Source organism: Clarias gariepinus, chromosome 9 (genome assembly GCF_024256425.1).
Source record: "Clarias gariepinus isolate MV-2021 ecotype Netherlands chromosome 9, CGAR_prim_01v2, whole genome shotgun sequence".
NCBI classification, from domain to species: domain Eukaryota; kingdom Metazoa; phylum Chordata; class Actinopteri; order Siluriformes; family Clariidae; genus Clarias; species Clarias gariepinus.
The window spans coordinates 37,227,389-37,242,822 of NC_071108.1; the positions used below are offsets into that span (position 1 = coordinate 37,227,389).

Here is a 15,434-nt window from a genome sequence, read left to right on the forward strand (position 1 = left end):
GTGAAGCATGTGTGTATCAAACACGCCAAATTTTGGCTTATATAACCTCGGTCGGGTGACGTCATCTGATGAGACGCACCTGCAGGTTATAAATAGGAGTGAACCGGAAACATTCCTCAGATCTTTTGTCTTCACTGACCTTGTTGTGTTTGCGTGTGTGTTTAAACCAGCAAAATAAGAAAGTGTTTAACTCACCGATATGGTAGAGTTTTAAACGAGATGTCCCTCCGTGTGTATAATCCATATCGGAGGGCGATCTCTACACTTTACTGCTTCGATTAAGTGCTACGCGCGCTCCTCGCATTCCGAGCCGCCGCGCATTTCTGGGGCTTAAACACGTGCATCCGGCAGAGCAGTGAGAGACGGGTTTTAAAACTCCTTTCTTTCGCGTTCTCATCGGATCGGGAAATCCCTCTGTCCGCTCGCAAACGCGCGCCGCGCTTCTTGTGAATGGGCAAGGATAAACATCCTCTCTTGCTTTCGCGGAGATGATAATAGCTCTAAGCACTTAAAAATAATATTAAAAAAAAAAAAAAAAAAAAAAAACACAGACGGCAGGTTCTGTCGGGTGGCCGGGGGCGGAGCCTCAACGACGCTCTCTCCCCTTTTTCTTAGCAATCTCCATATAAGTTAACCCTTTCATGGAGTAAGCTGTATTCATCCCGTGTTTTCCTGCCATCAACTTATTTATTTATTTAAATATAATTGAGGTAGGAACGCGGAGTTATAGGATGACACCCAGATAGAAGAGACGCTTCCAGGCTATCTCTCTTCTGGGACATCATCCTTCCTGAAAAGCTATTACTTCCTTTCAAGCTGTGTAGACTTTTTATCTTCCCTGGAGGGAAAAGCTTTTCGGGCAGCAGGTCAGGTTGGTGCTCCATTGCACACCGTGGCGGTTTTGCACGCCTACCAGGCTGACCTGCTGAGAGACTTGAGTACTGGCGGGGCTCTGCAAGGTAAGGCGTATTGGATTTACGCCGGGCCACAGACTTGTCTCTTCGTGCAACAAAGCAGACGGCTCGTGCTATCGGCCGTTTTATGGCTGCTATGGTCTCTGCGGAGAGGCACTTGTGGTTGAATCTCAGGGGCATTAAGGAAAAGGATCGTGTATTCCTCCTCGATGCCCCATCTCGCCTCCCGGCCTGCTTGGCGATGTCGTTAACTCGGTCGCCACTAGGTTCATGAGGCGGAGTTATATAACAAGCCTTCGGGAAACTTCTTCCCCGCCTTGCTCAAGAGTCGGGACTGTCGGCCACCCAGTCTCGACCGGGTCTGACTGTTGCGAGGCATGAAACACAAGAGATCCGCCTCAAAAGAGGTCAGACTGGAATATTGTCTTCACAAAGAAGCCCTGAGGTTCAACAGGATCGTGGGGGGTGGCCCCCCAATGGGGAGAGGCACGCAGAATTCCTTTTAAAGAATGAAGTGTTCTCCCTGGCACCCCCAGGAGGTTGGTGTTCTTGCTCCGCCACCACTGGTGTTTCGGGCAACTCCAGTCTCCAATAAGATTGTTAGTTCTTCGGGTTTTTCCTGCCGTGTTTCAGGATGCCGAACATCTAACATCCCCCCCGTTTAACCAAGCCTTTCTGAGAAACTGGCAGCGTGGAAGCTACTGCCAAGTATATCTCCTTGGGCACTAAGCACTGTACAGAGAAACTACAGGATTCAGTTCTCACATCACCCTCCGCGTTTCAATGGCATGGTCTCCACCTCCACGAAACCGGAAAGTGTAAGAGGAACGGGGGGCTGAGTCCAATTTTTTAGATTTTGCGGGCCTTACCGCTATCTAAAAATAAATCAATGGAAATATTGCCACAACACAGGAGGTTCCTGAGGTTCGCTTTCGGGGGCGAAGCTTACCAGTATCGGGTCCTTCCATTTGGTCTAGCTTTTTCACCCGCACATACACAAAATACATGGATGTATTTTTGGCTCTTACGACTCCAGAGCATCCATATTGAATTACATGACTGGCCGGCCCAGTCTCAGTAGCTAGCGCTTCGACATCAGCATGTCGTTCTAGCTAATCTTTGTTTCCTAGGATTGAGATCCAATGCCATGAAAGCATGCTCTTTCCTGTTTAGAGGACAACATTTTTGGGTGTCACATGGAATTTGAGCGTAAGCGGGCACAGCTGTCTCCCGCTCGTGTCGAATCCATTCTCAACACCATCAAGGAAATCAAGCTAGACCAGAAAGTGACCATCACTTTCAGAGATCTTAGCTCTCATGGCAGCTGTATCCACGGTGACACCTTGGACCTTCTGCACATGAGAGCATTTCAGTTGTGGCTAGGAACCAGGGGATTTTACTCTAGGGCCAATCCCCAATAAGGGCTACGCGCCAGGTGCTTCGTACCCTTCCTATGTGGTTCAGACCCCGGTTTCTGACTCTGGGTCCCACTCTAAGTTCGTCTTGTCGTCGCAGATGCTAACGACAGACGCTTCCCTCATGGGCTGGGGTGCGGTCTTAAATGACCGTCCAGCCCAAGGGAGCTGGAGAGGCCATCTTTTTGCGCGGCACTCAATTGCCTCAAAATCATGGCTCTATTTCAGGCCCTAAAGCACTTCCTCCAGCAGTTGAGACTACCATGTCCTAGTGCGGGTGGACAACACTATGGCAGTCTCGTATATTAATCGCCAGGGCGGACTGTGCTTGCGCCGCTAAATAGCTAGCGCACCAGATTCCTGTCCCTCAGGGCGATCTACACTTGGAAAATTTCATGTAGCGTAGGTGGACCTCTTTGCCTCGCAAGATCAGCAAATGTCCCCTTTACTACTCTCTACTCTAAGTCAAGCTGGTCTTCCAGCCAGCGTAATTAAGACTATTCTAAGTACTAGGACTGCCTCCCCTCAAATAGAATGTATTTGAAAAGTTGGTGCATGACGAAGCAGGTAGACCCAGTCCACTGCCGAATTGTTTCAGTGCTGGAGTTTCTGCAGAAAAAAAAAAAAAAAAAAAAATTGTCCTCTGGCTTGTGCCCCTTTGAACCACTAGAGTCAGCGCCTCAGGTTTCTGACCCTTAAGATGGTTTTTCTAAATGGTGTTACCTCTCTAAGAGGAGCGGACAGCTATTGCCCTCTCCTATGAGGCGCGTGGGCTCACTTCGCCTCTAGGAATCAGGGCTCATTCAACCAGGGGAATCGCCTCATCAATTGCATTAGCAAGAGGTATTCCCTTGCAGCAAGTATGTGACACGGAGGGTTGGTCCTCTCCGCACACATTTGCCAACATGCATCCTATTGTTTTGAAGCCTTCTGTCCTCCGCCTTTACAGTTTCGGAGCAGGAGAGACATCACTTACTGTGTCCAGTATGTGCTCTTCAGATTTACATCCACCGCATTAGCCAGTGGCGTAAGTCAGAGCAGCTTTTACATGTTTTGAAGCCGCAAGCTCCGTGAGAGATGCTATTGCCATCTCCTATAAGGAGCGTGGGTTCAATTCGCCTCTAGGAATCAGGGTTCATTCAACCAGGGGAATCGCCTCATCAATTGCACTAGCAAGAGGTATTCCTTTGCAGCAAGTCTGTGATGCGGAGAGTTGGTCCTCTCCGCACACATTTGCCAATATGCATCCTATTGTTTATGAAGCCTTCTGTCCTCCGCCTTTACAGCTTCGGAGCAGGAAAGACTTCACCTACTTTGTCCAGTACGTGCTCTTTAGATTTACGTCCACCGCATCAGCTAGTGGCGTAAGTCAAAGCAGCTTTTACATGGTCTGGGGCCGCAACGGGGGGTGGCCCCCACTACACTGGGCTATTGCCCTCTCTTATGAGGCACGTGGGCTCACTTCGCCTCTAGGAATCAGGGCTCATTTAACCAGGGGGATCGCCTCATCTATTGCAAGAGCTGGCAAGAAGTATTCCCCTGCAGCAAGTGTGTGACATGGAGGGTTGTCCTTTCCGCACACATTTGTTAGATTTTATAATCTGGATGATCATGGCACTCCGGGCTCACAGGCCCTCGAGTCAGCTTCCCAGATATAGTTCTGAGACCTTTTTGGCCTTGTGCGCACACGCTACACAACCTTGGGGTCCAGACACTTGCAGTGCGGCGGCGTTGGTGTTCTCGTTCCCATAGCGTTTTCACGCAGCATCGAGTGTAGCCTTTGAAAGGGAACGTCTCGGGTTACTTTGCTGTAACCCTGTTCCCTGAAAAGGCGGGAACGAGATGCTGCGTCCCAATGCCGCACTGCCTACGTGACCGGACGTCCGTTCAGACAAATCAATCTGAGGAATGTTTCCGGTTCACTCCTATTTATAACCTGCAGGTGCGTCTCATCAGATGACGTCACCCGACCGAGGTTATATAAGCCAAAATTTGGCGTGTTTGATACACACATGCTTCACAACCGGCAACATGACAAGATGTTCCCATAGCGTTTTCACGCAGCATCTCGTTCCCGCCTTTTCAGGGAACAGGGTTACAGCAAAGTAACCCGAGACGTTTGCTCGTCTGAAATGGTTGGAAACACTTCTGTAGACGTGGTAAGTCTTTTTGCTTGGCTGATTTGAACTTTTGTATAGGTGAGGAGACTTCATATTGGTAAAAATGGAGTTTGATTTGGTTACTTTTTCTCTATCACCCACGTTAGATGAGTTTGATAGTTGTAGAAAGAAGGATCTGATTTTAATTGCAGATTTCTTTAATATTTCAGTTCCCAAAGAAGCCAAGAAACAAGTAATAAAAGATGAACTGTATAAAAAATTTGTAGAGACTGGTATATTACCTGAACGCTCTGTGGAGGGTGAGGGGAAGTGCTGAAATTGAAGCTGAGCCTGTGTCAAAATTGTCAGGTAAACAAACAGTTTTGCATGCAGACCCTGCAGTAGCGATTAAACTGAAAGAATTGGATCATTAGATTATGATATTGTGAAAGCAGCTGTTTTGAGAGCCTATGAAGTGGTGCCAAAGGCATACCGTCAGAGATTTACATCTTGTTCAAAGCCAAGCAAACATTTGTAGAATTTGCAAGGGAGAAAACCACAACTTTTGAGGAGCTTCAAGAGCTTGTGTTACTGGAGGACTTCAAGAGTTGTGTGCCAAAAAGTCTTGTTGTTCATTTAAATGAGAAAAGGATTTCCAAGCTTTCTGAGGCAGCCATTTTAGCTGACGAATTTATTCTCACCCATAGAACGGTCTTTCCCCCTGTACGATCCGTTAACAGATTGCTTGTAAAGGAGAGGGCAAGTAGGGAATTGCAACGGGTTAATGTTTTTAAACCTGGTAGTGACTCCAAGACTACCTCAAAAAGTGGTGCACTTAAAAGGGTATGCTTCTACTGCCTTGACCCTGGTCATTTGATCACTGACTGTAAAGCATGGCAGCAAACCCAAAGGGGTGGTGTGTGTTCAGTCTCCTATTGTTCCTGATTGATTGCACTCTAAGCAAACTTTGTTTGATCCATTCATTATGAAAAGTGCTGTTGCCCTTTCAAATGACTCTGACTTTAAGCCTATCGTGATGCTGAGAGACACTGGGTCTGCGCAGTCATTAGTTTTGGACAGCGTGTTGCCTTTCTTGTCTCAGTCATATACTGGTACGGATGTCATAATTCGTGGTGTGGAACTAGGTTGTGTGTCCGTACCTTTGCATACTATGTACATAAAATCCAAGCTCATTTCAGGCCCTGTGAGAATTGGTGTACGTTCACATCTACCAGTTGATGGTGTGAGCATGATCTTGGGTAATGACCTGGTGGGTAGAAAGGATTTTCCATATCCAATTGTGTCTGCTGAGCCTGATGTTGAAGCCCAAGTTGATGTCTCTAAAACTTTTCCCTCTGTTTTCGCAGCGTGTGCTGTAACCCGTGCTCAGGCAAAAAGGTTTGATGATGTGGTTGATATTTCAATCTTTTTTCCCTTCCTCAGCTGATCCGGTAGAGAGCAAACTGTCAGTTTCATCCCAGCAGACTACTGAAAATGCTAGGGAAAACCAACAGCCACCCTTAAAAGTAAGCCAAGAACAGTTAGCTGCTGCCCAAAGGGAAGACCCCAATCTGGTGAAATGTGTTGATGATGCTGTAGATAAGTCACAAGTCTCAAAACGTAAGGTGGGTTACTTCTGGGAGGATGATATACTCATGCGTTGGTGGAGGCCACAGATTGCTGATGATGATAGTCACATGGTCTATCAGATTGTTCTGCCTTCTAGTTACCAAGCCCAAGTTCTACATCTAGCCCATGAGCATGTATGCTCCGGTCATCTCGGGGTGTCAAAAATCTATCAGTGCCTTATTAAACATTTCTTTTGGCCTGGTGTAAAATCTGCAGTGTCAAAATTTAAGTCGTGCCATGTTTGTCAGTTGGCTAGAAAACCCAATCAGACAATTCCTCCAGGTCCCCTTCAGCCAATTCCAGTCATGGGAGAACCCTTTGAGAGACTTTTGATCGATTGCGTGGGACCACTACCAAAATCTAAGTCTGGCTATCAATTCATTCTTACGATTATGTGTACAGCAACCCGTTATCCTGAGGCCATACCATTGCGTTCCATCAAGACTAAGGTAGTAGTAAAAGAGCTCATAAAGTTCTGTTCAACTTTTGGGATACCCAAAGTCATTCAGACAGACCAGGGGTCAAATTTCACATCTCATGTTTTTGAACAGGTGTTGAACGGGTTAGGTGTGGAACATCAGTTATCAAGTGCATACCACCCAGAGTCGCAGGGGGCCCTTGAGCGGTTCCATCAGACCCTTAAGTCAATGATGCGTGCCTACTGTATAGAGAGCGGTAAGGACTGGGCAGAAGGATTACCTTTGTTGTAGAAAAATGTAACACTTGGAAAACGCGCCGAGTAAGAAACTTTTTGATGGCCATACTGAACAACGCATATTTAATCCTGGGGATCAAGTTTTCGCATTACTGCCTTTAGTAAGTTCTCCGTTCTGTGCGAAATTTGTGGGACCATATACTTTTGCGCGTGCATTATCTGATCTTAATTATGAAATCGTAACTCTGAATTGTTGATACGCGAGTTTGTCACTGTTTGGGGATGTTCCATCACAAACTCATTTAATAGAGCACGACGTGGATGTGGGTGATGCTTCACCTATAAGCCAGCGCTTTTATTGTGTCCCCACGTTTGAAGTTGGAGTCTGAGATTCAGTATATGCTGAGGAATAACATCGCAAAACCGTCTTGTTCGAGTTGGGCCTCCCTGTGTTTATTGGTTAGAAAATCTGATGGAACGTACAGATTTTGTACGGACTATCGAAAAATTTACAAAATCACCAAACCTGATGCTTTTCCCCCTTCCGAGAATGGAGGATTGCGTTGATCAGGTCGGCTTGGCAAGGTATGTCAGTTAATTTGACTTACTTAAAGGATACTGGCAGGTGCCTTTGACACCTCGGGCACAGGAAATCACTGCTTTCATAACTTCCTTGGGGTTAAACTCATTCTGTTATGAGCTTCGGTTTACGCAATGCTAAAGCTACGTTTCAGAGATTAATCAATCGTGTAGTTTCTGGTTAAGAAGGCTGTGCGGTCTATTTAGACAATGTTATAATTTACAGCGTTAGCTGGGATCAGCATGTGACCAGCATGTGACATGGGTACAGGATTTATTTAGGCATCTAGTGGAGGCAGACTTGACTGTTAACTTGGCGAAATGCGACTTTGCACGCTCAACAGTTTCTTACTTGGGGGGGGGGGGGGGGTGGAATAGGTAGGTCAGAGTATGGTGCGCCCTTTGCGCACCAAAGTGAGTGCGATAGAGCATTTTCCTACTCCTTGTACTGAAAAAAGAGCTCATGAGGTTTATTGGGATGGCTAGTTATTATTTTAGTTTTTGTCCCAATTTTTCATCTGTCATTTGTCCATTTACTAATCTTTTTGCTCCAGACTGATCTGATGGTGTTAGTCACCCAATTAGTTATTTCTCATGCAAGTTTAATTCCTTTCAATTGCATTATTCTGTAATCGAGAAGGAGACACTGGCACTTATTTGGGCACCTCAACACCTTGATGTGTATGTGGGGGGAGGTTCCCCAGTTGTCATATATTCCGATCACATTCCTTTAACATTTCTTCACTCATTACAGAGTCTGAGTCAACGCTTAATGCGATGGATACTTTTCTTGCAGCCTTATAACTTGATGATTAAAGGATACATTAATGGAGTACACAATGTTTTAGCGGACACTTATATATATTCTCCAAATTAATGTAAGTTTATCCTACCCTTATATGTTAGCATGTTATAATAATTTTTTTAATATGGAGAAATTTTTTTAAGAGGGGGTGTGTGTTAGGATTTGGTTTCTTTTTTAGTTCTCTTTTCTGTTGTAGGTTTTCTGATTTTGGGCGTGACTTGAGTGCACCTGATACGCATCATGACTCGTATTTAAACGTGGTGCAAGAGTTCGTCGGGTGGCTGCTCCGCTGGTGGGGAAGACAGCATCTAAACATACCAGTTCACCATAATACTTTACGTCCATGAGTCCCCCAGATCTGCTCCTTTACCCAAGACAAATCTATTTATAAAAATGCTTGATTAAATAAAAAGGTTTTTAGCCTGGACTGTGTCTGAGTCCCGAACACCAATTGAAAGACTATTCCATAATTTTGAGGCTTTGTAAGAAAAAGCTCCGCCCCCAGCTGTATTTTTCATAATACGCGGTACTGACAAGCAGCCTGCATCCTTTGATCGAAGTAGGCGTGGCGGATCGTAAGACACTAGCAGTTCACTTAGATACTGTGGCGCGAGACCATTTAATGCTTTATATGTCAATAGTAGTAATTTAAAATTAATGTAAAATTTCACAGGGAGCCAATGGAGTGAAGATAAGATAGGGGTGATGTGCTCATATCTTCTGGTTCTGGTGAGGACTCTCGCTGCTGCATTCTGGACTAGCTGAAGCTTGTTTATGCACCTAGTTGAACAACCAGACAGTAAGGCATTACAATAGTCCAACCTAGAGGTGATAAAAGCATGAACTAGTTTTTCTGCATCGTTTCGTGACAGTAGATTCCTTACCTGTTCCTTTCCTAACCTGGCACTATTTCTGAGGTGAAAGAATGCTATCCTGTTAATATTATCTACATAAGCCTCAAATGAAAGGCTGGAATCTATAATCACACCAAGCTCTTTTCTGTTGCACTTGATGGAACAGAAAGGCCATCTAAAGTTACAGTGTGATCTAAAGGATACAGCAGTATAGACAGTGTGAGAGTGAGTGATTGAAACACTTTAAACATACACACAAAAGGCTTCGGGCTTTTCTTTTTTCCAGAAATCAGTATTTTTGTGCTTATAGTTTATGGTTTTTAAGTTGACTTTGATTTGGTCTGGACTTGCTGTTTTCTGAGTATGGTAATATAAATGATTCATGTGAATTATAACAAGAATAACCAGTTTTTAAAGCAACAAGGAAGCACATAAATATTTTCTATTTTAATCACACTGTGGCAAGGGTCCTGAGAAGGAAGTAAGTAAGGCATAAGCTGTCTGGGTGAGTCAATTGCTGTTTTTTTTCTTCTTCTTGTTGCAAAACATGAAATAACAAGTACATAGATGTTACGGGGTGCTGGGAGTGAATCAATCAATAAATTAATTAATCAATCAATTGATACTTCACTCTCTTGGCCACTCACTCTGCTGGTTTACTATAGATTTTGTGGCCTCAGGACAAACAGGCAAAATACTAATTAGACATTCTCACCAGGGTTTAAATATGAATTGTTTTTTAAATGTATAAAATCTATTATTAAGTCAAGGACAATTAATTTGTTCATAACAACCCTACAACCAACAAAATAACAACTATACTCAGCAAAAAAAGAAACGTCCCTTTTTCAGGACTGTGTATTTCAACAATAATGTTGTAAAAATCCAAATAACTTTACAGATCTTCATTGTAAAGGGTTTAAACAATGTTTTCCATGCATGTTCAATTAACCATAATCAATTAATTAACATGCACCTGTGGAATGGTCGTTAAGACCTTAACAGCTTACAGAAAGTAGGCATTTAAGGTCACAGTTCTAAAAACGCAGGACACTAAAGAGACTTGTCCACCGACTGTGAAAAACACTGCGTGAACGTGCATAAGGCATGCTGCAGGGAGGCATTTTAAAGTTTTACTTTATGTCTTATGGTGTTGACTCTTTTAGTGTTCATACAAATATTTACACATTAAGTTTACTGAAAGTAAAAACAGTTGAAAGTCAGAGGACGTTTCTTTTTTTGCTGAGTATATATGAAATAAGGTTTAATTGATCCCTATGTTAATTCTCTCTCTGTGTGTAGAACCTGCCAGCAAAGTGTTTAAAACTAAAATTGCTGTTGTTAATACTTCCCTATACAAAAAAACCTTCATAGTGTTTACTAGTCCGACAGGCGTTTAGTAAAATTCCACTCAGCAACATGTGACCGAAACAACATAAAGCATGTGATTCGTTATTTAATTCTTTAATTAGTCATGGTGTTTATTTCTTATTCAGGTGTGTTTGGTTCAGTGTGTGTGTGTGTGTGCGTTTAACAGGACATCATGCAGCTGTGTGCTCCGTCACTTTTCTGCATGCTGATGGGTTTATTTACCCTTAAAGCAGGTAAGCTGTGAAAAAGCTCTGATAATAAGTGACAGTTTTTAATAATCCATTAATTATATAGAATATATATATATTCATTTGAACATTGTTTTTTCTCTAATGTTCAGTACATGTGTTTTCAATGACAGTTTTACTCAGTGGTTATTATGAAGGGGAGAATGAGTTACTCTTTAATGGAAGAACTGCAAAATCATGAAGAAAGTAAATTAAATGACCAGTGATTAGTGTTTTTGTTACTTTCGTTCTTTTTTCTTACTTTGTAACAAATCAACTGCTATTTCTATCATCACAAAAGTTAAATAGTAGTTAAATACTACTAGGAGCCTCTAGTGACCAAAACAACTCTTGTAAAATCAGATGTACAGTAAAAGTGTTTTATTTCTAATGTTATCGTCAAACTGTTCACCAGAGTCTGAAGCTAAATGATAATAAATATGTTTAGTGTTATAAACAATATCCAATTCAATTCAATTTAATCTGTATAGCATGTTTAACAAATTTCATTGTCACAAAGCAACTTTACAGAATCAAAAGGCAATTAAGGAAGTGTATATGAGATGTGAGTGTGTGTGAATCAGAATGATCAGATAGTCTCTGATGAACAAGCCGAGGGTGACTGTGCTCAGGGAGAAACTCCTCATCTGGGTGTTACAGCTGTCACACATCAAGTCCCTGACGCAATGGAGCAGAGCTAGGCTGTTGTGTTAAATAAACATGGCCACTATCAGTTACTTCCTAGTTTTCATCTTATAGTTCAGTAAAACCTGGGACAACGCGGTTTGCAAGTGTTCTGCAAGACGAGCAAAGATTTTTTATAAATTTTAACTTGGAAAATGAAGAAGTCTTGGTTTACGAGTACAGAGTATCATGTATCACAAATGCGCTTCTTGCTTTGATGCTGAGCGTCACGTGATCACAACTGAGCCAACGGTTTTTCTCTCTCTTGCGCTGCGGAATTGTGGGTAATCATCTCCCCTGCTGGGTCTTAGTGCTCGTCTCTTACTGGTATAATAAACATCCGTGCACATGTGTACTGTTTACTATAACACTGTAACCACGTGTGTGTGTAAAACATATTTTATTTTGTTTCTGTATGCGTGTGTGTACTGTTTACTATAACACGTGTGTGTGTGTGTTTACATGTAAAGCAAAAGAAAGTCTCATTAGAAGGTTATGGATCAATTTTCTCTCTCTCTCTCCCTCTGTATCACCCTGCGCTGATTCCGATATGAGTGTGTGTGTTTGTGTGTGCATTATTGGACACCGTGCACCTTCACACACACACCTCCTCCTCATGCCTTCACACACACACACACACACACGCACAAACACATATACACACTCTTATGGACACACTGCCCTGTCGTGATTCTTTTTAATGGTAAAGTGCATGTTCATTTGTTTTATTTTTTTTTTGGATTGTGGAATAAATATTTGCTTTGATTTACGAGTGTTTTGATATACAAGACCAATTCTGGAACGAATTATGCTCGCAATATGAAGCCATAAGTCATGTTATTAATTCATGTAATTTGACACAAACTGGCCACTGGGGTGGGGTGAACTGACATTTATATTTATTTTGCAATTTGATTATGAAACCTTTTTTTAATCTGTTTGTTTAAATCTTATTTTTTAGTAGACTGTTACTATGGACAAATGCACATGCAATGCTATTACAACGACATCAACTTCAGCACCAAGGAATTCATTGTCTCTTGGTACTTTAACAAGGCTAAACATGTGAGATACAACAGCACGACAAACACATTCACTGGATACACAAAGTTCGGAGTTAATAAGGCTGAGGCACTGAATAAAGACCCCCAAAACAGTCTCTACGGCTATTTGAATACATTCTGCAAACAGAACAGTGACACATATGGTTCTAGCTTTCAGAAGACAGGTATGTGAAATTTCTGATAACTAAAGATTAATACACTTATAGCCTAATAACTTTACAGACAGTAACAGTTATGTCTTACTTACCCACATTAGACATTGGAGTGTATTCTATTAATGTTGATCACTTTGGTTCTCAGTGATGCCCGAGGTCATAGTGAGGTCACTGCGATCTGAGTCTGGTGACCTGCTGGCCATGCTGATGTGCAGTGCTTATGATTATTACCCCAAAGGAGTCAGAGTGTCATGGCTGAGAGACGGCGAGGTTGTGGGTGAGGGTGTGTCCCACACAGAGGAGCGTTCAGATGGAGACTGGTACTATCAGATCCACACTTATCTAGAGTACAGACCGAGATCTGGAGAGAAGATCTCCTGCGTGGTGGAACACGAGAGCTTAACACAACCTCTCATAAACACCTGGGGTGAGAACCTGGGTTCTGTTCTGTTACTATAGTCATATAATACAGTATGTTCTACATTCTCAGGAGCAAAATATGACTTTCCCCTGTTACTGAATGTGTACCATCAAAGGTTAATCCTTTCTCCTGTATATAATTGGACATTTTCACCAGTAGTGCCACATGCACCTTCCCAGGTAAAATTCTTTATTCAAGGTACAAAAGTTGTTTCCTTAGTAAACCTCCCAGTGACAAGGAACATATTTGTTACCTTTATTTCTGAGAGTGTAAGAACATCAGCTTATTGTAGAAACATTGCTCTAAATATACTTTTTAGATTAACAAGTGTCAATGCAAATACAAATAATCCAGTCATTTTCATGCAAAAGCCTTTATTCTTATTGAGGTACTGTAAGTAACTTGCTACCCAAAGATAACAAAAGTACTTATATAGTAACAGTACTTATAATATTACTAACAATAATAAATGTCTAGACAAGTTAAAAAAATTATTGTACCGTTTGGGACTTTAGGGATTTGTAACATTTAGTCTTCAAACAATGATAAACACACTTACAGGTGTTTTGTGTGTTTGTTTTTCGGACAGATCCTCCATTTCCTGTAGAAGAGAGAAACAAGCTGATTATCGGCATTTTTTTCCTGGTATTCGGAATCGTTCTGGCGGTCACTGGATTTTTTTATTACATGCTGAGAGCTAAAGGTCAGTGCAGCGAGAATAAACTAATCATGTCAGTAGTTCTTCATAACAAAATGGATCATTTCTTTCTTTTAATAACAATAACAGTAATGTATGTATCAGAAGAGGTGCGATAATGTAATTATCTATCTATCTATCTATCTATCTATCTATCTGTCTATCTATCTGTCTGTCTACTTTTTTCTTTTTTTTTAGGAAACGCAGAGCCACCTGCAGCATCTATACGTTTTGGTAATGCAATAAACACAAAACCTTCTCTATTGCTTAAACTAAAGCTAATCTCTACAGCAGACGTGTAATTAATATAATATTTGCTTTTGTCTTTTTCAGTACGCACTCTTTCCGTGGCGAGTTCTGAAGCCTCAAATCCATAACATGCTGGTGTCTTTTTCTCTGGTCATTTTATATATGTTTAAAATGACATAATAAGTTATAATAATTTATATACAGCATCTCTATATCAAAACTTGATTTCCATGTAAAAGGGTTATGTTTCTAACAATGTTCTTCATATACAGTACCAGTCAAAAGGTTGGACACACCTTCTAATTTAATGTCTTTTGTTTAATTATTTATTTTTTCACATTCCAGAATAATACTGGATTTTTTCCAACCTATAAAATGTGACATATGGCATTAGATAATTAAGTAACGACACCAATCAACTGTTATTTTAAGACATGAACATCAGCTGTTCTGGAATCATTCTTGCCAGAGCAGTATTGTTAAGTGCATATGTGAAACCCATCAAACACTATGATGAAACTGGCTCATGAAGACCTTCAAGCAAGTCACTGCACCTTCTTCTCCGTATTGTCCATTGTCCATGTATTTTTCTGCTTTCCTTTTTTCTTTCATCACTTTGTTTGCTGTTCCTCATTTTGTATTTGTAGTATGAGTGTTTGTTTTGATTTAAATGAGTAGATCTCACAAACTAATTGATTAAGATGGATAAACCTTTTCATGTTTTAAAGAATTTTTTAAAAAAGTTAAAAAAAAATGTAGGATATGTATATTATTTAAGGTAAGGTATAAGGATTGCAATGTTGTACAAAATATGAAAATGCTTCAAAAACTGACACTACTGCATGTAAAAATACAAAATACACTCTGGCGAATCTCTTCTATGGGAGGTCCTAATAGGGTTAATAAAAAGGTGTTAATTCATAGAATAATGTAAAGTAATTCATAGAATTTACAATTTAATAAATACATTTATATAAAAAAAAAAAAGAGTTAAAATTTTATTTTACATCTTCTAGTAGACTTCCAGCATTCAGGTCAGCTTCATTTTATTGCCACATACATTGCTGAGTCTAAACCTGAGCAACTGATCAACCCCAGATCATAACACTGTCTTCAGAGGTTTGTACAGTGGACACTATGCATGATAAATGCATTGCTTAAATATAAATATATATATATATATATATATATATATATATATATATATATATATATATATATATATATATAAATCGTGCTCCCCTGTATATACAGTGGAACTTTGGATCACAAGCATAATTCGTTCTGGAGACGGGCTTGTATTCCAAAACACTCGTAAACCAAATAAAGTTTTCCCATAAGAAATAATAATAAATAAAACCAGGATGGTGTCAAATTACGCACGCGCACACAAAATAAGAGAGGCTTAGGAAGAAAATGGATTTTTAGCCATGTAGTGAGAATTTCTTACAAAGTAAACCTTTCTTTTTTAAATGTCACATAAGAAACCCACATTAATGAAAAGACAGTTTTGTCAGAAAAATTAGCAAGGAACCTCGCATAATAATGGAATCACTGCTACAGGACTAGCACATCACACCAGTCCTCATGTCCTTACGCTGGCTTCCTGTAACATT

At 41.1% G+C, this 15,434-nt stretch overlaps 1 protein-coding gene across 1 annotated transcript; it reads left to right on the forward strand.

The window, feature by feature from the left end:
- The first annotated feature begins 10,458 nt into the window (after positions 1-10,458).
- LOC128530005 (class II histocompatibility antigen, B-L beta chain-like) lies at positions 10,459-14,721 on the forward strand. Its single transcript, XM_053503681.1, has 6 exons — positions 10,459-10,554; positions 12,194-12,460; positions 12,597-12,878; positions 13,462-13,575; positions 13,768-13,803; positions 13,903-14,721. The coding sequence occupies exons 1-6, from the start codon at positions 10,494-10,496 to the stop codon at positions 13,944-13,946; spliced, it is 804 nt and encodes a 267-aa protein (XP_053359656.1). The 5' UTR covers positions 10,459-10,493; the 3' UTR covers positions 13,947-14,721.
- The last annotated feature ends 713 nt before the right edge of the window (positions 14,722-15,434 follow it).